At 39.3% G+C, this 22,977-nt stretch overlaps 2 protein-coding genes across 10 annotated transcripts in view; both read left to right on the plus strand.

The window, feature by feature from the left end:
• kmt2cb (lysine (K)-specific methyltransferase 2Cb) overlaps positions 1-13,565 on the plus strand; it is an 87,526-nt gene extending 73,961 nt beyond the window's left edge. For 4 of the 7 annotated variants that reach the window (XM_084732329.1, XM_084732334.1, XM_084732333.1 and 1 more), the window contains 12 exons: positions 233-424; positions 1,874-2,038; positions 2,135-2,264; positions 2,966-3,113; positions 3,286-3,470; positions 3,592-3,728; positions 4,820-5,102; positions 5,811-5,950; positions 6,555-6,668; positions 6,780-7,896; positions 7,995-8,131; positions 9,010-9,203. In XM_084732329.1, coding sequence (XP_084588455.1) covers positions 233-424; positions 1,874-2,038; positions 2,135-2,264; positions 2,966-3,113; positions 3,286-3,470; positions 3,592-3,728; positions 4,820-5,102; positions 5,811-5,950; positions 6,555-6,668; positions 6,780-7,896; positions 7,995-8,131; positions 9,010-9,156 — 2,895 coding nt within the window. In that variant the 3' untranslated portion in view covers positions 9,157-9,203. Of the gene's footprint in view, positions 1-232; positions 425-1,873; positions 2,039-2,134; positions 2,265-2,965; positions 3,114-3,285; positions 3,471-3,591; positions 3,729-4,819; positions 5,103-5,810; positions 5,951-6,554; positions 6,669-6,779; positions 7,897-7,994; positions 8,132-9,009; positions 9,206-9,275; positions 9,451-9,544; positions 9,662-9,762; positions 9,837-11,465; positions 11,575-11,685 lie in introns of those variants that run through there. The other 3 variants (XM_084732335.1, XM_084732328.1, XM_084732330.1) reach the window with 3 other exon arrangements.
• A 2,020-nt stretch (positions 13,566-15,585) lies between these two features.
• The window catches only part of LOC146317683 (5'-AMP-activated protein kinase subunit gamma-1-like), a 34,811-nt gene continuing 27,419 nt past the window's right edge, over positions 15,586-22,977 (plus strand). For 2 of the 3 annotated variants that reach the window (XR_014771700.1, XM_084733200.1), the window contains exons 1-3: positions 15,586-15,839; positions 19,835-19,900; positions 22,613-22,865. Coding sequence is in view for 2 of the 3 variants with exons in the window: in XM_084733200.1 (XP_084589326.1) it covers positions 15,756-15,839; positions 19,835-19,900; positions 22,613-22,865 (403 nt within the window). In the remaining variant the exon portion in view is untranslated. The remainder of the gene's footprint in view (positions 15,840-19,834; positions 19,901-22,612; positions 22,866-22,977) is intronic. The other variant, XM_084733201.1, reaches the window with a different exon arrangement.

Raw genomic sequence — 22,977 nt, forward strand, 5'->3', positions numbered from 1 at the left:
GTCTTTGTTAGTCATACAGTTAGAACGCTGAGGGGGTGATCAACATAATGAGTCATAGACAAGCTAAGTGATTCAGATGGGAGGCACGTCATAGTTAAATTGGTGTGAGTCATAGCTGTCAGTTTTTGAGTGAGTCATAGTTATGTGTTTGAAAACAACTTGAATCCATAATGCTGCTCAAGTAATTTGAAGTTTATTCATGTCTTTTCGTGCATCTCTTTCTCGTCTCCAGGCGTACTCTGATAGCGCCCCAGACTTCCCTGGACCTCTGCTCCCCGAACAGGAGAAGAAGAAAGGGAGGAACAAGAGGGCTCCGAAGGGAGGGGAGAAACCTGCCTCTCGCTACAAGAAGAGGAAGAAGGAAGGAGATGAGAGGCAGCTGATGCACTCTGGCCCTGACACTGTAATGACCCAAATCAAACAGGTAAGATTGATTTTACCACCTTATAACCTGCTCCTTATAAAATTGGTTAGAGCTGCACCACTTCACATCTTTGGCAACAAAGGATGGAAAGATTATAGCTTGGAATCTGACTGCTTTATTCAGAATTTTACAGTATTAATTACTGCCAGCATAGAAAATCGTCTTCAGCGAGTGCACAGACACTTATTTCTCATATCATAAGCTTATTACTGTAATTAGGTACTTGTTAGATGGCAGTTGCACACACAGGTATTAGAAGCCATTATTATTCAGGAGAGTGGAAGGGGATTCATGATTATATTGCAAGTCCCTCACTGATTGAGGCTTATTGATTTAAACTTTATGAAGCTGACTCAGTCATTATAAGTTACAATACCATCTCAAATGAGAATGCACTCTAGTGTGCTAGTTTCGCACAAGTGTATGTAGCTTTCTGCCACCATTTACCATTTACTCTTTTTCTGTGATCTGAAGCAAGGTAGATAACTGGACCAGAGATTAAACTTTATTCTAACAATATTCGATTCAAACTTGAGGCCACAAGGTAAAAGAGCTGTGTGATGATGATGTAACCCTACATACTAAACGCACAACCAATATTAATGCTCGAATTGCCTTGGTTGTGGTGAAAGGTGTTTTTTTTTTTTTTTTTTGAATAAAAATCTGTTTGATTTAAAAAAAAAAATGTCATAAATGAGAGGAACTGCTTATTCAAGGTTGGGGATTCATCTATGAATGCCATCCACCTACTCAGTTTAGGTATTTGTTAAAAAAAGGTCTTTCTTTTTTATTGAAGATTTTTATTAAATGATAAACAGCGTTAACAGAGAAGGTTGTAATGAGTTGCAACGATTAGTCGACTAATGCATTAGTCAACTGACAGAAAAATAATTACCAACTATTTTGATATTCAGTTGATTGATAAAGTAATTTTCATGCAGAAATGGCAGAAAATGCCAGAGAAGTATCCTGTTTTTTTCTATTTTATATCTTATTAAATTGAATATATTTAGTTTTAGACTAACAAAACAAGACATTCAAAGCCACCTTGGACTTTGACACTGAGATTGACATTTTCTTTCTATGTGCCGACATTTTTTAGTCCAAACGATGAATCAATTAATCCAGAAAGTAAGTGATATAATGATAATGATAAATAATCATTAGTTGCAGGCCTAACAAAAAATAACCCCATTAATCATTCAGACAAGGCAATAATGGCACATTCTGCAGTGTAATATAAAGAAACTGTTACAAATGATAATTTTAAGTATGCTTTATTATGTCGTTTTTTGCTTTTTAGTGTTTTTCATATACAAACATATATATAAACACGTTGTATCGTTCTGCGTGGTGTTTCTCTGCAGAAGGTTTATGCTTTAAACATCCACAGTCCTTATGTACATGTTCTAAATTTTATTCCTTTCCTGTTTTTCTCTCCTGACACAGCAGCTCTCCCTGCTGCCCCTCATGGAGCCACTGATTGGAGTCAACTTTGCCCATTTTGCTCCCTATGGCAGCGGCCAGCTCAATGGAGAGAATCTTCTGTCTGGTACCTTTGGCAGCGCCTCACTCGACGGAGTCTCTGACTATTACTCCCAACTGGCCTACAAGGTGGGATCTGCTTATCTTACTAAGAACTAGAACTGGGCAAACAGAGTGTGCCTGCAGCATCATGTGCTGACATTGTATTGGTTCTGATTCCTGCAGCAAAGTAACCTGAGCAATCCACCAACACCACCGGCGTCTCTTCCACCCACACCACCACCTGTGAACCGACAGAAAATGATCAATGGATTTGCCACGACGGAAGAGTTGGCAAGCAAAGCTGCCGCCATGGGTAAGCATTCAGGAGGATGTAGCTTAATGATACATTTTCCTCTTCTCTATCACATGTTGAAACTGGTCCAGTTTGGAATCTAACAAAACCAAAAAACTTCTGATACAGTAATACCACAATAAATCCACCATTCAACATCTATTGCAATATTAAAAAAACAGAAAAATTATGACTTAAATAAAAATAATATACATTAAGGGGAAATAATTAACATCCAAATAGATATTGTCACAGTCTGGTACAGTATTGAGACATTTTTAGTGCTATATTTGATGTATAATTACATTCCTAATAAAAGTACAAAAATCAGATATGGAGTTTTTCTCATAATTACAAAAAAACTGAATGATTTTGACAAAAATATCTAATTGTGGTTATGTTGAATGACATTGCTATTGGGATATGATATGATATGATATAATATGATATGATATGATATGATATGATATGATTTTACACCAAATTAAGATGTTTTCATAAGTCTTTAGAATATAATGTGTTGTTCAGGACATTTTTGTAGCATGACAATATTTAATTTAAAACTACTTTGACACACATTTCACCAAAACAAATACTGTGCTTTGAAGATTGCATTGGGCAGTATTGCGATTTTGATAAAATTTGACTAACTGTTCGGCCCTAAATTACAGAGAAGTATAGTGTGTGCTTTTGTGTTGACACTGTGGTCCTGTTTCATACAGTGTCCAAAGGCCTGGTCCCAAAGCCACTACATGTCCCATTTAGGACTGAGGAAGACCTCCTTGCCCGTGCCATTGCGCAGGGACCCAAAACTGTGGATGTCCCAGCCTCCCTCCCCACCCCTCCTCACAACAACCAGGAGGAACTCAGGTAACCGATAAATAACAGTAATTCTTTCCAGTTGTTTTGGGAGGGTTCTGCCCCATTAATGGCTGTCATAAGATTTTTTTTTGGGTTACTCATGTGACTGTGTTTATGAGAATTGATTTGGGTTGCAAGGTCTTAACACAAGGTCTCTTTTTTCCCATTAAAATGTTAACAGTAACAGAGGACAGGAGCCTTGCAAGGACAGAGACACACCTGACAGCTTTGTTCCATCCTCATCACCTGAGAGCGTGGTTGGCATGGAGATCAGCCGCTACCCAGACCTGTCTCTGGTGAAGGAAGAGCCACCGTCCCCCTGCCTGTCTCCTGTCCTCCCTATGCTCCCTGCACCTGATGGGAAAGGTAAACACACACGATTCCCAACATAATCATGTTTTTTATTTGTGCACTTTAAACACATAACTCCTGCATGCCTTAACAATGTGGCAAATGTTCATTAATGTGCTCCTCTTTCATTCTCCAGGGTCAGAAATCAAACTGCAGGATATCAAAACGGAGCCTTCTGCCATGTTCTTCGGCCCTCCCTTTGGCCCCATGTTGAATGATTCCAAACAAGGGCTGGTGTCTGTAGCCATCACACTGAGACCAGCTGCAGCTGAGGTAGGAATACTTAAGTGTTATGATGGATATCTGTGGAAACATTGTAAATTTAAGTATTACTTTTTCCCCTTTTTTCAGTCCAGAACACTGAATGGCCAGTGTCAGTGAGGGATTTGAATAACTGCTTTAAACTTGTGTTCTTCCAAACTTTTCATAGTTGGAAACACTTGTGCCACTTGTTTGTTTTTTATTCATCAGAATCTAACTTTATGGAATTACCCAAATGTATTGTTCAAAAAATATTTTGGACATGTTTTTTGCACTGATTATTTTAAGCTGTTCAGTTAACCATAAAGGAAGGACTGTGTCTATCTGTTATGTATGCACGTCTGTCCTTTTTCTTTTTTCAACAACCATTCTTCCAGTTGACTTCACACTTAGCGGGTGTATTACTGAGGATCCAAGAAATTGTATTGTTGAGCATAAAGTAGCTTGGATGAGCGGCTCTTGAGAAAGCTGCAAGCAGCAATGCCAGCTGCCAAGCAATTGGCCTGTTCCAATCAGACACATTCTGAAAGGACACTGCACCAGTATACTAATTCTTACATACGTGTAGCACATTTAAACTTGTGTATTCACTTTAAGTAGACCAAACAATCCATGAGAAAACCCGTTTGCTCCAGAGAGAATGATAGTACACAAAACTTTATCAGTTAATAAATTGTTGATTGAATACAATTCTTCAAGGCGAATAATCAATTAATTATTAATTATTAGTTTCCCTAACCAGAACAGTAATACAAGCCTCTAAATCCTAACATTTGGCACATTTTATGTCATCAACATCAGTCAGGCCAGCATTCAAACCAAAGCAAAGGTCTTCACCAGCTAATTCATTTAACTCACAACTTACTACATAATTTGGAAATATTCAAGATATGGCTGGCATTTGATTCAAAATATTTATTTGAAAAATCGGCATGAGAAAAACACCAAATATAAGAATGATAATAGCATTGTAAAAAAAAAATGGCAAAGGATGTAAATGCAGACAACATGCCAAAAAGTCTTGCTGGAACTATCCATGAGATTGTTGATGAAAGAAATAATCAACTAATCTTATTCGTGTCTTTTTTTTTTTTTTTTTGTAGAACATCACAGGTGTAGTGGCAGCCATTTCTGACCTACTGTGTGTGAAGATCCCCAGTAGCTATGAGGTCAGCAGCACCCCAGACCGGGGCTCCCTCTCTATACTCAGCGGTCCAAGGGCTGGTCCCCATGGCATGGAGCCTCGGCCTCCCATGCTCTTCCACGGACAAGGAGACAGTGGAGGGCTGCACGGGCGGCCGGGACAGATGATAAGGCCCGGTGGAGCACAGGGGCTGATGCAACAGCAGCAGGCACATCATTTCCGTTTCCATCCCAATAGCCCAGGTGAGAGAATGAAACTAAATTAAACAAGCGCATCTCTGATTCCCCTGAGAACTGTAATACAGCCTGTAATTGAAATGTCGTGTCTGATTTAAACAAAACATAATGACTTCCTGTGAATAAGCACACAGCAGCAACACAATCTCAATATGTAATTGCTTAGGAGGAGCAATTATCTTTGTTAACATTATTTACAAACTGCCATTTTGTTTTACATATCATTATTAGTCTGGGGCCGAGGGCAGCGTACAGGCATGCTTACTGATTTCAGGGATTCTCTCAGCTAATGAAGTGGACTAAATAATTTTTTTGGAGCATGATGGCATGATACGATACAATGCTTATTTCTGTCAAAACATGAGTAATGGGCTTAGGTGAGTATGTGAGAAATATCTGGACAAGAAAGTGGACAGTTAACCCAGATTTGAGGGCCGTTGCTTCAGGTATCTGGTTTTATTGTTTACTGTGATATACATCCCAAGCTAATATTTTTTCTTGAAATTAAAGGGACAGTGTGGATTATTTGAAATGGTGTTGTATGAGATAGAAGCAGAGAGATGTACCAGGTTGAAAACCAAGCAATTATTAATTCATATGTATTTATTAACCTCAAGTCCAGCATTATACTATAGTAGATTTATAATAGGTTTACTATCAGACTGCCATTTGCAATGGAAATCATTTTTTGAAATGCATTTTCTCTTATTGCAGGTGCAGCTCTAGCTCGAGGACCTGACCAGAAGACCCCTGCCAGCCCTGGATGTAAACCTCATTGGTGCTGCCACTGTAAGGTGGTGGTTCTGGGAAATGGAGTGCAGAAATCCATCAAAGACCTCCCCGCCCACATGAAGGTACCAAATTAATTAGGCTTACATTCTCTGAATGGCAGCAGGGTGATATATTAAGTAGGCAGCTGGAGCACTTTGATCCTAAAAGTATGATTCAGAGGTTAATAAATTACAACATGTTTTAAATATACAGATACCAGTTCATAAATGGTCGTCCCTGCCAAACAAATATGGATCATTTTATCGTTGATTTCCCAGTGGGAGGGCTATATGAGTCATGCCCAGACTTACTTAGAGGATATATTAGCCTGAAGGGCCATACACATCTATACACACACACACACACACACACACACACACACACACACACACACACACACACACACACACACACACAGCTACACAGTAATACTGCATACATCCTCTGATTATGTAAATCCTGCCTGCTGGAGTTAAATCCATTTCGGATCAATTAGTGGGTTAAACAGGATACCCTATGACTCCAGTCTTGAGAGTATTTTGGTAATTTAAATATTGTATGTTTTTGATGTTTATTTCATAAGTCCTTTGAACGTCATTTGAGCTTAAGCAGTTCACACTGGTCAGGCTTTGATTTAACACCTCATTCCTTATGCAGCCTGTTTAAACCACTGATTTCTCTTATTAGGAATCTGAAGGCCGTTTGAAATCTGAAGAAGACTTGGTCTTCTGCAGTCACAGCTGCTTCCTTCTCTACTGCTCCTCATCACCGCTTCAATCCAGATCGACAACAGAAACTAAGGTCTGTACCACTGTAACATGCAGAAACAGCACTGTGAGTCTAAATAACATCCAGTTAATATGACAGTTTGTTTCTTTGCTGGACATCATGGCTCTTATCTTGTCATTTCAGGAATCGGTGTCCCTTCTCTCTGCATCTGAGCAAACAGAGAGCCTCTCTAAAACTGTGCACCAGTACAGCAACAATATGTCGTCAATGGATGTTCATTGCCTGGCCCAGCTGCAGCCAAAGCAGTCGCCTCCCTCTACTCCTCCCATCCCCTTCCCCACAGCAGGCGAGACATCCAAGACTGAGACCAAGTCTGACGCCATCAAAGTGACGGTGAAGCTAAAGGCCCGGCCGAGGTCCCACGATGGCTGGCACCAGGGAAAGAGACAGAAAGGACTCCGCTGGAGGAAGTGGACTGTCCAAGTGGTGGTGCCAAGAGGGAATTCGCAACTCCCAGATGAGGATAAGATTGACGAGCTCTTGAAGAAACTCGGGGCCTCTCTGCGCCCTCCTGCCTTGCTGCGGGACCAGAGGCGGTGCTGTTTCTGCCACCAGTTTGGAGATGGGATTACTGATGGCCCTGCAAGGCTTCTAAACCTAGATCTTGATGTGTGGGTTCACCTAAACTGCGCTCTGTGGTCGACTGAGGTGTATGAGACGCAGGCTGGCGCCCTCATCAACGTGGAGCTCGCACTGCGTCGTGGCCAAACAGTACGCTGCGCCTACTGCCAGCAGACTGGAGCCACCAGCGGCTGCCACCGCCTCCGCTGCACCAATGTCTACCATTTCACCTGCGCTCTGCAAGCTCAGTGCACCTTCTTCAAGGACAAGACCATGCTCTGTCACGCCCATAGGCCCAGGGGAACAGCTGGACAAGCACTGGAGCACGAGCTGCGCTGCTTTGCCGTCTTCCGACGTGTCTACGTCCAAAGAGACGAAGTGCGTCAGATTGCCACGGCTGTGCGGCAGCCCGAGTTAGGCTACACCTTTCGAGTGGGCAGCCTGGTGTCGCATGCAATGGGCCAACTAACCCCTCTACAAATGGCAGCCTTCCATTCCCCAACAGCCATCTATCCAGTTGGCTATGAGGCTTGCCGCATTTACTGGAGCATGCGCCATAGCAACCGCCGTTGCCGCTACATCTGTTCTGTTGAGGACCGAGATGGACTGCCAGAGTTTAACATCAGAGTCATTGAACAGGGCTATCAAGACCTGGTCCTGACTGACAATTCTGCTAAAGGTTTGTCCTCATATATTCTTGACAAAAATATTTTTGTCACGTGTTTCAGCTTGAGTGCTGTTTTTAACCATCATGTGTGCTTCTCTCTCTGTAATCAGGAGTGTGGGATAAGGTTCTGGGTCCGGTTGCTGAAAAAAGAGCTGAATCCAGCACTCTGAAGCTCTTCCCTGTTTACCTGAAAGGAGAGGACTTGTTTGGACTCACAGTCCCTGCAGTTGCCAAGATCACTGAATCGGTTTGTAGCTGCTCTTAGTAATTTTACTCAGGTTAAAGGTGTACTATGCAGGTTGCTGTTTGCAAATGCACCAAAATTGGCCCCTTCTCCCTGGCTCAGTGAACAATCAAGAGAGTGAATGAAGAGAGGGAATGGCTTTACCAAGAACAAAACAGTGAATCAGAGAAATAAAACATTATTTTCAGGGTTCTTACAGGTGCTGGAAATCCTTGAAAACCTTTGAATTTCAGTGTAGTGGTTTAACATTTGACTTGGACTTTGGATAAAGTGCTTGAAATTGCATTGCATTACTTTCATAATAAACTGTTATCTGATCGAATAGTTAGCTTTGTAGATAAAGAAATTAAGTAAGTCAGAGAGCCTAATTGCTTGTATAAAACTTTGTTGTGATCTCCTTTAATTTGTCACCCTGTGTAGAATTCTACCAGGAAACATAATTTTGGGTGTGAAAAGCACAATAACATCTGATTTAAAGTGATAAAGAAATGAAAAAGGGCATAATCATCTTTGGCACATGTATGTTTATAAATGTCCTTTACCACAGCAGTGAAGTGGTGGGCTGCTAGTGTGTATGTATTTCAGCCCTGGCCTCAGTCAGACACACAGACCAGCATCTAAACATCTGTAACACATGCAGACAGAGCAGAGCCGATAGATGGCAACAGCAATGTAACCAAAATACAGGCAGAGGGCGGGCTCTCTGGTCTCTAGTGGGTCATAAGTGATGATTGAGAGGGATTTTTTTCTGAGTGTATACATTGTTTTTTAGGAAAATCCTGTATATTATAATACCTTGCAAACAAAATTATATTTAAAGGTGTAGATCATAGTCTGTAGAGTCTCCATTATGTAACACATTTTTTACTAATTAATTCCAGCTCCCAGGAGTGGAGGCTTGTGACAGGTACTCATTCCGTTACGGACGCAACCCTCTTGTGGAGTTGCCTCTCATGTTCAATCCAGCTGGCAGCGCCCGCGCCCAGCCGAGAACCAGCTCTCCCTACACCTCTCTGGTGATAAGGTAACTTATGACATTCACCATCTGTGATGATGTGGGTTATCTCAAAGCAAAACACATTTTTTAATTCTGATTGTTTTTAATTTTTATATTTTTTCCTCGTAACTTTCCCCCTGTGACATAAAGGCCACAACCACAGGTTGTATCCAGCAGCAGTGCCAGGTCTAACCAGAATGTAGCTCAAGGAGAAGGTGGTGCCCCCCATAGCAAGCCTCCAGTAGTGCACCCCAGGTCTTCTCAGTACCGCTGGATGAAGAGTGAGTGGAGAGCCAATGTCTATCTGGGCCGCTCCCGCATCCAGGTCAGTGTGAACACAGTCACTTGATTTATTTCTCAGTTTGGCAGTGTAAGGTTGATGCACTTAGATTAATGAATACCTACTTGTGTGTTCGCAGGGCTTGGGGCTGTTTGCTGCCAGAGACATTGAAAAACAAACTATGGTGATTGAGTATAATGGAACCATCCTGCGAAATGAGGTTGCCATCAGGAAGGAGAAGACCTATAGATCTCAGGTAAACATCTGATTAAAATACTTCTTGAGCTGAAACTCCTTTTGTTTGAAGTTACTTCTTCCAAAACAGACAGCAAGTAAATTCTCCTCTCTCCCTGACAGAACCGAACAGTGTTCATGTTCCGCATTGACAGCGAACATGTTGTTGATGCAACTCGGACTGGAGGGCTGGCAAGGTACTGTGACTTCCACTGATTATTGGACATGTAATGAGAACATCAAATAAGAACAATTTGTTTTCTTTATCTTAATTTGTTGATTCTAATTAGATATGATTTGTTATGATGTTCTAAATCTAATAATGAAGTGTGTGTTTTTAATGGGCAGCAGTGAATCTGAATTTGTCTATGCATCTGCATTTTTGGGCAAAGTCAAAGTCAACATGTGTGCCATTCAACTTCAGATACAGTCAAACTGTCTTTTAGCCAGTCAATGTGCGTCTGCTGGCTGGCCTGCCATGGTTAGTCTCCCAGTACAGCACCACAGACGTATGTATGTGTGTCGGTGGTGTGTCTGTAGTTATGTCAGTGATAGCTAATAATAAATAATGCATCAGTATTTTTATTAATATAAGAAGACAGCAGTATATACTGGCAAAACATGAAGGGAATAAATAAAGGATTAGTTTCGGAAACATGGCAAACCCTTTATTTCAATGAAAACTGCTGACTCAACTTATAAACACAACATTTCTGTGCTTTCACTTACTTCCCCGGGCGCTCATCACACATTGCTATCCACTGTGGAGCTCCTGCTTTAGTGTCTCTTCTTTCACCTGCACACATCAGATCATCAGATTGTGATAATAGTTTTGTAATCAGTGTGTCTGGGATAAAGTCTTTCATGATCCTGCAGCTCAGAATGTAGCTCAGTGCTACTGGACACTGTTCTTACAAGACGGTGACCCATTGATTCTGCCATGCCAACATTGCCTCACAGCCTGTTCCTGGAGCCATGAAGTGTTTTGCAAGCAATTTAAATAACATGGTCTGTGCTATACTTAGTTTGTATAAATGTGATAACTACTTTTGAAGCTATTTTTGTTGATATTTAAACTGCCAGCATCAACCAGCTAGAAGCTGCAGATGAAAATTAGCTTCTATGGCTTAACCCGACACATTTACATCATAGACTTGCATCCTTATCCTAGTAAATGTGCATTGTCCCTTCTTAAATAAAATAAATGCGAACAAACATACAAATGTGGATTTTTAAGTTTAAAGAAATACATCTTACACTTTTCAAAATTCAGATTTAAATCAAAATACTCAATTTAAGTTAGAAATCTAACATGTTTTGAAGGTATAGGTAATTCATTTATCATTATACAACACTGTGTTGCACAACAGATAAATAGTTGTAGTCCCTTCATGTTACATGCACATATATACAGATGATTAAATTCAGAAAGAATAGGATAAAATATACAATAAAATTAAACCATACAAATAATTATTAGCAGATATACATGTACACACAGGAAATAATTCTGTCTTGCATTTTTTTTGTATTTCTATCTGGGGGAATGTGCACAATATCAACAATATAATGATGATAACGTGGTCGGCATCTTCACATAAAAAGTTGGACGCCTGGGAGACACTGTCCATCAACTGTGACTGCATTGATGCAGACAGTCCTCTCTCACTCGTCTTCCTGGAGCGTGTTGCGTCCTGTCACAGTATGTTTGCTAGTGGCAGTATTTTCAAATGCAAAATGGAACATGCAGGTACTTTCTTCAAGGTCAGTTGTGGTATGTTGGTGATATGAAATAAGTTTCTCTTCATTTTTGTTTTGGTTTTCAGATATATCAACCACTCTTGTGCCCCAAACTGTGTTGCTGAGGTGGTCACATTTGAGAGGGGTTACAAAATCATCATCAGCTGCATTCGCAGAATTGAAAAAGGAGAGGAGGTGGGTATATCCTCTTTGATTAGACTTATAACTTGTGTGCTTGCATGAATGTAAGTGTTCAAAGTGCCAGTGGGATGCTCATAAACTGGCATTTCTGTCCCTGTCTTCCAGCTGTGTTTCGACTACCAGTTTGACACTGTGGAGGGTCAGCACAAGATCGCTTGCCACTGTGGAGCTCCCGAATGCAGGAAGTGGATTAACTGAGGAAAACAAACAAACGACAAATCTAAACGCATTCCTTGCTATATGACGTGTGGATGCTGTCGTCTCTGCACCGAGAGGGAAAAAAAAAGGCTTCACACTAAAGTCATTTTCTGAATGAGCAGAAGGCCTGAACCCTTGGATGAGAGACGAATGAATTTACGTGTTGGTTCATCGAGACGGAGGAAAACAAATGGGTGGTAGAATGGAAGGGAACGCAGTAGCAGGATGTGACTTGTGCCATATGTGGGAGGCTCTGTTGTATGAGACGCCTCTGTCTGTCTGTATGTATCTGTGTGTTTGGTGTATACATGGGGGTGCGGAATCCACCAGCGAATGAGAAAGCACTGTGCAGGGTGCGGCCTTATTGCTTACTAAGGGCAGGCCCTTTTGTTTCATACTGTTAATGTATACCGTATGACTAAATGTAGACATCACTGAATGAGGAATGTACAGCAATGAATACTGCGAAGGGAATATTAACTTGCACTAAAAAAAGAAAATAAACAAAAAAACACACACACGAAAAACTTTTAAAATACTTGATTCCATGAGTCAGTTTTATCATAGGTCTCTGTCATGTGATTTGTGTGGAATTCGAGAGGTTTTGTATTTATTACTGAGTGAATGAATTTTATTCTCAAAATGATGAGATTGAGTTAAAGAAGGCTAGATTGCTATTGTTTTTGAAGATTGAGGAAGACATGCTGTTACTTTTGTATAAATGTACATAAAGAAAACTATAGGAATAACCGACCAAATACTACCTTAACCTTCTTGATGTTTGGGTGTTTTTAAAATTGTTTTTGTTCTGTTTGTCATTGAAATTTATTTAAGATGGACGTTATTTCAGTTTGAGAGTATATATTATGATTATTCTGTACAGAATTTGTAATATAACCACAATAATTCACAAAGTATTTTTGTTGTATTAAAAGTAAGGTATTGTAGCGTAGTGTTTTTGTGACTTACACATACTTTGACCACTCAAAAAAGAAATATTTTTGTTGACTAACGTAACGAGTTATCAGTTACAGAATCAAAAAAAAAAAAAAAAAAAAGACTCTTCAAATAGTAAGAGATCAGTGTGATCTGTTTGCTGTTAATCAGGTTTGATTTTAAAGAACTGTGAATTAGGTTTTGAAACCCAAAAACAACTTTTTAACTTTTTAACACAAATAGGAACACCGACATGTATTTACCTGTTTTTGTTTTTACATTGCTTTTAAAACAAGGTGCAAACGTCTAATGACATTGTGAGTTAGACGAACCAGTGTGTGACAGAAAGAATCGTACTGGGGGAAACTCTTATTTGGAACCGTAGGTTGTTCTACCTTTTTTGGACAGAGATGGCATTCTCCTTAATCAGAAATATTTCTTATACTGACACTTCACAAGTCACATGCTTAGAAACGGAAGAGTTTTTGCGTGCACAATTTCAAGTCGACTGTAAAATTTTGGAGACAGTCTTAGAACTTGTAATGTATATGGCATGTATTTTTTTAACTTTCCGAAGACTCAATTGTATATATTTTCTCAATGAATGGTTGTAACAAAATTGTTTCTTGGATATTTTTCTTCTCTTGTATGATATTACATCATCCTGCCAGTGTGTTTGTGCTACATTTTCTTGGTCGTGTAGTCAGATTTTTGTTTTCTTTCTTTTTTTCCCTTTTTTTTTCCTCTTTTTTTTTTTTGAAAATGCCTTTTGAAGTGTACAGAGTATGAGGTTTGGAGTTTGTGGAATTGAATTTAGAAACATTTACAAAAATAAACTATTTTACATGTTAGCCTTGTTGTCTGTGTGAATTCAATATCAGTACTTACATGTTAAAAATCTTTAATTTCCCTTGCATTGGTGGTGAAATAGCGTTGAAGAAGAGTATAATAATATAACAATTATTAACATAAAGAAAATTGTGCATTTAATAGAGCAACCTTTTAGGGCTGCAACTAACAACTATTTTCATCACCAGTTAATCTTTTGGTCTCTGAAATGTGTAAAGAGAGTGAAAATGCTCACTGTAATTTCCTGGAGCTCAAAGTGACATCTCTAGATTATGTTAACTGACCGATATTTCAAAACCAAAAGATATTAAGTTTATTATAATAGAAGACAGAAGATCAGAAAACATTTACTTTTGAAGAGCTAGAATTGGTTTTGATGTTTTGACTTTTGATGTTTTGAAAAAAATATTGAGCTTAAATATGTTGCTATTTGATTGTCTGGCAATCGATCAATTATTAATCATGTATTTCAGCTCTATTCCCTTTTAAATTAAGTTACCTCTGATCCACCGTCATCGCTGACTGTGACCTTAATGTGGGTATTGTTTCATTTAAAGGATTTTAGAGGCCGGGGGGTCGAAAGTACCAGGTATTTTACAACAAAGAAGCAAATATTTAAAAAAAAAAAAAAAAAAAAAGGAAGAAACAATAATTTGGGGTATAATTTGTGTGTTGGACCTGAATGTTTATCCAACATTGCAGAAACACTCCTGGGAGCCTCACTGCAGGTTTGACTGTGACTAAAAATACTGCTGCTGCCTCTAGATACCTCTGATGCTGCTACGGTAAGATGGGAAATTTATAAAACATCTTATATGTGCGTTGAGCAAGGAGTAGAGGCTTTCTCTTGAAGAAAACTAGCTTTCCATACCAGGTAAATATCAATAAATATGTGTTAAATAACCACCAACTTGACATAGAGCAAAGCTGGTGTTAGATAATATTGTAGTAATGCTAAGTTTGGGGGAAGAAACTGCATAATTAAATCAACACATAGTCTACTATATGCTCTGTACAGAATACAGAATACAGGAGGACCTGCAGCTCATTTGTGTTCATATAAAAGCAAACTCAATGTTGAGTTCCTTAATGTTATGTTTTGGATCTTCCTGTGTTGCTGTTGTTTAGCAATAAGTTAATATCTCAAAATAAAGAGAAACAAAATTGTTATTGGTTATTTTGAGATGCAAAGTTTTTTAAAGAAAGTTTCTCATTAGTATGTGATGCTAAATCATTATTTAAGATACATCATTTTGTCATACTGTGTTATTTTGAGAAGGTTTCTCATTATTTTTCTATACTAAGTGATTATTTTGAAATACATTATCTTGTTGTATAAGTCATTATTTTGCCATACTAATTTGAGAACCTTTCTCGTTATTTTATAATACTAAGTCAATATTTTGAGAAACTTCCTCATTATAATAATGACACAGGATAATACAGGATCTTTTTTTTTTTTTTTTTTTTTTTTTTTTTACATCACAATGGCAGAAACGGGCTTCCAAACTAGTTAAAATTTGAGTCGCACTGACATCTGTTGGTGCATCATCTGCACGCGCTGCTTGGTGTTGTGTCGAATTTTGCTTCCCTTTTAAAAACGTGTTTTCCTGGTTGTTCGCTTGCGTTTTGCCTTTTCTGTTATTTTTCCACCGCACAGGGAAATGAAAGCTGGATGCGCTGAAGAAATGTCAAAATGACGTGACATATTGACAGCCCTAGCTTGTGGTTATAATGACCTCCCATGTTAAAGAAATGGCAGACACGTTATTTGATTGGGTGATCCAAAAAATGTTATGTAAAGCGTTGTTTTTTTTTTTTACCAGAGCTCCTCATACGTAGAGAGTGATGGTGTGTTTATTTTTTGTCCGGCGTCAGACCGAGCCGAACACACGGCCGAGGGCACAGAATTGTCCGGGTAGCAGACCGTGACATAACACCTGTAAACAGTCGACGTTTAAAGTAATTTGAAGGCGCATGGTGCCCTGCCTCTCTTCACGGCCAAGCCTACTTCCTGGTGGATGAGCAGGGGCAGCGCCTCTCTCTCACTGTTGTCGTAGTAAGTGGACTGGTGTGGGCAGCTGTAGTGAAGGTGGAGGCGGTGGTGGACGGTCTGCAGCCTCGGTACAGCAGTTGAACTAAACCCTAACTAGCACACATTTTTTGATTTGAACGTTTGAAGAGAATCAAAAATGGGAAGCACGGTGATGGAGTCCAGCAAGGACAGCTCAAAGAAAATGCCAAAGAAGAGGAGAAGTCTGCGGATTAACATGCCAGTGAGTCGGTGAAGTATCAACTAATTTGGCTTCTTACTGTGACTGTTTAAAAAAAAAAAACCGACACTGAGTTTGTTGTTGAAGTTTTCGTGAAATCATCCGTTGAACTTTCAGCCGTTAAAAACCGTTTTGTTGCAGCGACGTAGAGGAGCGTGCATGATTGACAGTTGTCTCTGGATCACGACTCTTCAGTTAGTCTGATAGAGCTGACAATAAATATACTCGGTTTATTTTTTTTAAGTCCATGTTATGTAGCTAACGTTTGCTGGAAAAGAGCTATGTACCCTCTTGGAAATATTTAAAAATATTTTCGGACTTCCTTAAACATTTTTTTAAAATCATTTTCATCCAGCAGTAACCCTTTAATGTCATTGGAGCCAACTCCCTTACAAAACACACTTACAAAATAGGACTGTAACTAACAATCATTTCATTATCAATCATTATTTCAACCATTTGTCGATTAATCTACAGATTATTTTCTCAAAATGCTGAAAAAATGCCCATCATAATTTCCTAGAGTCGCAGGTGAGGTATTTAAAGGGACAGTTCACCCCCAAATCAAAAATTCATATTTTGCTTTTTATCCCTGTAGATCATAAATGTGCTGAATCCCAATCTGCAAAAGCTTGCATACAATATAATATGCACATTACAATTATATGCCGCTTTAAGAAAGCACAGTGTCCATAAACTACATGTCCCAAAATGCATCTTGATTTTGTTATCGCGTGCAGAGACAGTTATATAAAATTATAACAAGTAGATACATTTATAGCCTAGTCATACATTTACAACCGGCCCTTTGAGTGCAACCAAAGTGCTGCCTGGTATGAAGTTGAGTTTGACACCTCCGATTTGGATTGTTTTGGTGTGAGTTAGAGCCAGACTTCATCTGAACCACATAAAAATGGTTCACTGTTTCAGTGGACAGTAAAGTTTATTAATCAGTATTAAAATCATTAATTGATTAATCTACAGATTATTTTCTTTAAAAAAGTGAAATTATGAAACAATTTCATAGTCGCAGGTGAGGTTGATATTACTTCAGGTGCTGTACCGGGCAGCAGCCTGCAGAGTTGCTCCTTGTTCCATTGCATGGTCTCCTTATACATTACATTTACATCTATATTTCACTTATTTGATGCCTGTTGTTATTGTGTTAGGGGAATTTTGAAGCAATCTGGCACAAGAATTTCCTTAAGGGTTAATAAAGTTGTGTCAGCACATTTGAGGGAACATTGCAGTCTTGACCAGTATATCTGTACTGGAATTTTTTACTCCCTAATATTATTATCGGACCCCAAAAATCAGTATTGGCTTCAGTGTGAGTTGCCAAGTTTTGGAGATATCAGCCGTAGAGATGCCTTCTCTTGAATATAATGGAACTAAATGGCAAAAAATGGAAAAACCCAACAACAACACCTCTTTCCAGAAATCACGACTTACTTAGGATAATCCACAGATAGCTGTGAGCGGTTTCATGTAGGGACTATTTTCTTTCTACCAGACTACCTGCCAACCACATCATCGAACTAGCTAGATCAGTGGTGCTAACGTCACAGCTCAGCTGAGGAGGACGCTATCAATGTTTACAACCCATGCTATCACAAGCCCGAGCCTCTCGTCCATGAGTAGATGACCGCTTTCTACTGCATGACAATAAAGGTTGGTGTGTTTAATTCAGATATCTCTGTGGGTGATATCTCCAAAAGCAACATAGAAAGAATGTTGTGGGGTGAACTATAGTGAGGAAGACTAAGTCATATCAGCAAACATTTCAGCTGAACCAACCTGCTCCAAACCAGCAGTAATGATTCATTATGGTCACTATTGTTTACCAAGGCCCTTTGTTTATTTAAGTTCATTTCACTAGCTTGGCCGGATTCACCGTCGCCTCTATTCATCATTCTGGGCAATTAATGTCTGGGATAGTGTTTTTCTTTGCTTCACAGGCCCACAAAGACTTGAGGACTGAACGAACATACTGTAGACATTAAAGGAAATCTATGCAGGATTTTCATTATAAAAAAGCATGTATGGACTAAAAATAATCCATCTCAATCATCACTCATGACTCACTAGTGTGTGGTGGTGTCTGTATCTGCAGAGATCCTGCTCTCTGTATTTTATAATTTTATCACTTTTGCTGTGTTCGTAACACTTTTACCAACCAGAGCACTGGTGTTGAGACTCAACGGTCGACTATTGTTCTTGTAGCATTTATAAGCAGCACCTGACAAATCTTTCTACCTTGAAAGCTTTAGTAAATATCCATTTTTTTTAAGGCCAGAATATGTCTTAGATACTGTGGCCGTGTTTTGGTAATTTGTTTTGTTATTTGGCATGGATAACTGCCATGTTACTGTAGCTCACAGGCATGTATTTTTTGGAAGGCATCCATCAGGACTACCTTTTGCATGCTTTCCCATCTTACGTGTAAATGAGTTGGATGCAATCTGTATTCCTTTTTGAGGTTTTGTAAAAGAATCTATCATTTGTGTAATTTTTTTTATTTTTTTTGCATTATTGTTGGAAAATAACATGACAAAATGCAGCTGTGCAGTAATGTGCAGCTGTATCGATTGGGAAAAAAACCACTTCCCCAATAGGAAGTAAACTTGCGAATACAGCACTGTTTTTGTGGCTAGTACTCTGGTGCTGGATGTTTGAGCTTACGACCACTATGTGAACTTCCTCAGCTAGAGCCTTGATGAAAAAAACACTAACATAGTTGCATAAAAGATGTCAGAAGAGGATTGCATGTTAACTGAACTGTGTCCGTTTAAAAGACCAGTGTGTAGGATTTGATGGTGTCTAGTGGTGAGCTTGCAGAATGCAAACACCTTGTCTCACCCTTTCCTTCCAAGCATGTGGGATAGGCTTGGGCGGTATCTATTTTTTCATACCTTCCTGACATTTTGCCGCGCTATATGGACAGCATTTGTGGAAAACGGGGCAACTTGACTGTACTACACTGCAGATAGTACTCTCTCAAGGTGGGCTGATCGCACTGCTCTTCCCACAGTTGGGAAATGATACACACTCAGGAATTTTGCTTTTGTGTTGAGGAGCTGCGGCTTTTATTCACCGACAAACTCAAACCTACACTGTACATTTACTGCCAGACCAACAACTTCACTGCTCACCTCTTCCTCAGTGTGCATTCAGCATTACTCCCTGCCACTCTTTGTCTCACTCTAAACTTACACAGTTACATCATAATACATCATCTCAACACAGCATCTCTATATCAGCAGAGAAGTAATAGAAAGAGGAGAGCCTGTATTTATAACAGTACTGAATCTCACGATGTTGGGATATCTTAATACTCTGCTATTCTGTAATACTCTTATACCACCCAAGCCTAGTGTAGGGAAAACTATCGTGTCCATGAAATTCTTGCAGAACACAAAAGGTTGTGTTTAGAACTAGTGTTTGGTTTGTTCCTTCTGAGCTACTGGTGCAACCAGCCTCTGTCCATGGAGAGCTCATTCAACAGCTCATTCTAACATAACAAAAACATGATTCTTATCTTCAGGTGGCTATACACTAATCAAAATATACTTACGAATATTCTGTTCAATTTCTGCCATATTCTGCCGGTAAGTCCCTTTAAATCTTACACACTGGACCTTTGATTAAACAGACTTTTTGCTGCATCATCTGTCTAAAGAGGAATGCAAAACCCAACCCTTCATATGGAGAAAGAATGTGTTATGTGTTGCGTTTGCTTGCAAAGGTTTCCGTGGTGGTGGCGAAACATGTTTTTCTTCTTTTTGAGTGACACTCTAAAACCCTACAAGATTGTGTTAAACATTTTAACTTTCCCTCTCAGCTATGAAGAACATCATTGTCCATTTTTTGTTAAAAAGCAAAATGTAGTGTCTAAGAAGGCATTCTTGTTACCTGTTATGACTTGCCATTTTGTTTTTCTGCTGTTTTTCCTGGAAGTCAGCTTCATCCCTGACACTCAGATCTTTTTTTATGTGTAGGACTTTGGTGCGTTCACTTCCCCACAAGTGGAGACGAGTGGCTCAACCAAAAGTGGTGCTCAGACGGTACATAAATTATTTTCATTTAATGATTTTTTTGTGTCATGATTTATCATTTACTTGCCCGTTGTTTGTTTTTCTCGTGCTTGTTTTTCTCCTGCACATGATTTATCTTGTCTCTTTGGCTCTTGTTTGTTTGGCTTTTAACACATTTAGACGTGGATTTGGGCGAGCAAAATATTACACAAGGCCGTCTCTCCTATTCTGCCAACCCACACTGGCTTACAGTAACATTACGCCCACTGTGTTCAGGCATCGCAGGATCGCATACAGGAAATTGATTTTTGTAAAAGAAAGCAGCCTCTTCCTACTGTCTGCTCTAATTGATTTGAATGGAGTAATCATTGATCATCACCTCAAATTCACCAGAATAGATATTTCACTTTTTTACGTAATATAATATTTACATAATGTAATACTTCGGCATTGCTGCACTCTCTTGTGTCCTGAAAGAGCTGATTTATAACCAGACAAACCCCGATAGCTGCTCACTTGCCTTAACAAGCTCTTGCACAATGACAGAGTGAGAGCTGTTGGCAAACAGAGGAGATGGGTGTGTGCTCTCGCTCGCTCAGATTTGTCACAGGATTGGTTTAAACAGAAATGTGCGTATGGACACAGGCCAGCCTTGAGCAAATACCACCCTGAAGCCTTGTAAAGGAGACCGGACAAAACAGCACTTCCCTTTTTAATTTGGATTGTTACAAATTCACTGACTGTGAGCCTAATAAGTGTGTTTTCTTTCCCATAGAGAAGCGGTGGTTCTTCTTGCACTTCGTATCATCATGCAGCTTATCTGATTTGTTGAGACAGGTTATTATGCAGGCTTTTATCTGCCTACAGTGTTACCAAAACACTCCTGTTGCATTTTATTGTTTTCTGTAAATACAGCCTCTGAGCTGCAGATGACTGCATACATATCATAATCCTTGACTACATCAGAGCCCACAAATGGTTAAAAGATTTGTTGTTGGCACATCCAGAGCAGGCAGCAGCAGTCAGTGGTGGGAGGAGGCTCTCTCTGTCTCCAGCTAGATTGGCTGCCGTCTCTCATGTTTTGTTTTGGTATCTGCACTGCGAATAGAGAGGGGTTTCTCACCCTGTTTACAGGATATTGACCTTGCAAAGACAGACTTATAAACACAGAAAGTCATAATGAAAAATGTTGTCACCATTGTTTAATGAAGACAAGTACTGATGGTGAACCTGATGGTACTTGTATCAAGGGGGAGGCCATTAAACATGACTGTGCAGTATGACATTATGTCTTACAGGGAAATGGAGGAAGACTCTTTCACAAAATCATTTTAGATGCTAAACATTGTGAATGCAGCATGAATTGCAGATGTGAACAGCTTCCTATTTAGCTTTAATTAGGTCTTGTACCAAATGAAATGTTTCTGCTAAGGATTTAATTGGTTTGAGCAGAAAGATGTTTTCATATTACATTACAGGTTTGGTTTTTCAGTAACTTTTATCACCTGTCCTTGTTTAACAGCTAGATCATTTGCTTTATTGCACTTTGCACATGATACTCACATTCTCATGCTGCTTTTTTATGACATGCCATTAAGTGTTACAGTGAGGCTAACTAAACAAAACAGGGCCTCACAGGCGGAAAAAAGAAGAAGTAACCAAAATAGCAAACTCTCACAAAAAGTGCAACCAGCAGCTGTCATTGCACAATAAATCTCTTCTCTACATTTGCTCATTCAGCATTACACTTTTGTTTGGATCTTCAGAGTTTTTCACATATAATGAGGCCTCAGCAGTGTCAGTTAGACAAAACAATTGGATCCAAAATTACAGTCTTTAAATGTCCTTTTTATATAAATTATATGCAAATTAAAAGTTAAAGCCATTGGAAAGCCAAATCCAAAGTACTCTACTAACTATGTAATTTAGGGACTTGTACATATATCTTAGTAAGCATCTTAAGTATTAGAAATGAGTTTTAAACGAAATTCCAAATATCATAATTTACGTACAATTTTCTGATATTGGGTTTGAATTGGCAGTGCTTATGCTTGGACATTTATCACAAAAATTACGACTAGTTTGCACAAGTTCATATAACCTAGTTAATGCACACCTGATGGTGAGAAATGTGAAGATGTAGTGAGCAAAGATATTTGATTTAATATTCCATAGCTCTGACTGAACCAAATCTATCTGACATCAGTATTACAACAAGAACAAGGAACAGTTCTGATTGTTCAAATGTTCATTTATTTTTTCTAGTAACGTACATTAAAAAAATATACAATAACACTAATGCTATACTAATATACTTTACTTATAATATACTACATAAATAGATATTCTTTGGCTTTTATAGACCATTTACCTAAGGGTCAAACTTAATACTTTTACAATCTATCAAAACAGATATAAGTATAATTGATATTTATTGGCTAATGTACACCAATGCTGATAGAGACTGATGTAGCTGGATAGGCCAAATTCATCAGCCCCGATATTTATTGTGCATCCCTGTTCTTTGTCAAATAAAAGTCCTTTTTTTTGTATGCATTCATCTGCTGTAGCTCGGCAAGGAAACTCAAAGAAGACAGTTGGTTCTAAAGACTATACTGCTAGAAAACAACAAATTTAATCACCTCTGCAACCTCTCACGCAGCACTGTGGGTACACATTGAACATAAACCACACAATGACAAAACTGCAGGAAAATTAAACTGCCTCCTTATTGTCTCTCAGGGAGAGCGCCGCATCCGTTCAGCCAGCCCCACCAAAGTGTCTGTGAGGAGCCCAGCCAGCGCCCTCCTGCCCCCATGTCCTCAGTCAGCTCCAGTAAAGACCAGCTCAGGTTCTCCCAAAACTATCTTCCCCTATCCCTCCCACCAGGACTCCCCACCCAAGTCCCCCCGTCGCCTGAGCTTCAGTGGTATCTTCCGCTCTTCATCTAGCTCCTCACCTGGAAGCATCAAAATCTTCTCCAGGACCAGGAGAGGTGAGTCAAAACATTTCACTGACCGCCCATTCAGGATGAACACTCCCATTGTTCTTGGTGCAAACTGAGAGATTGACTATTTAAGTGTCTGTTGGTGGATTGATTTCAACTG

Source organism: Lutjanus erythropterus, chromosome 12, assembly GCF_056507025.1.
Source record: "Lutjanus erythropterus isolate fLutEry1 chromosome 12, fLutEry1.hap2, whole genome shotgun sequence".
In the NCBI taxonomy this organism is placed as follows: Eukaryota; Metazoa; Chordata; class Actinopteri; order Lutjaniformes; family Lutjanidae; genus Lutjanus; species Lutjanus erythropterus.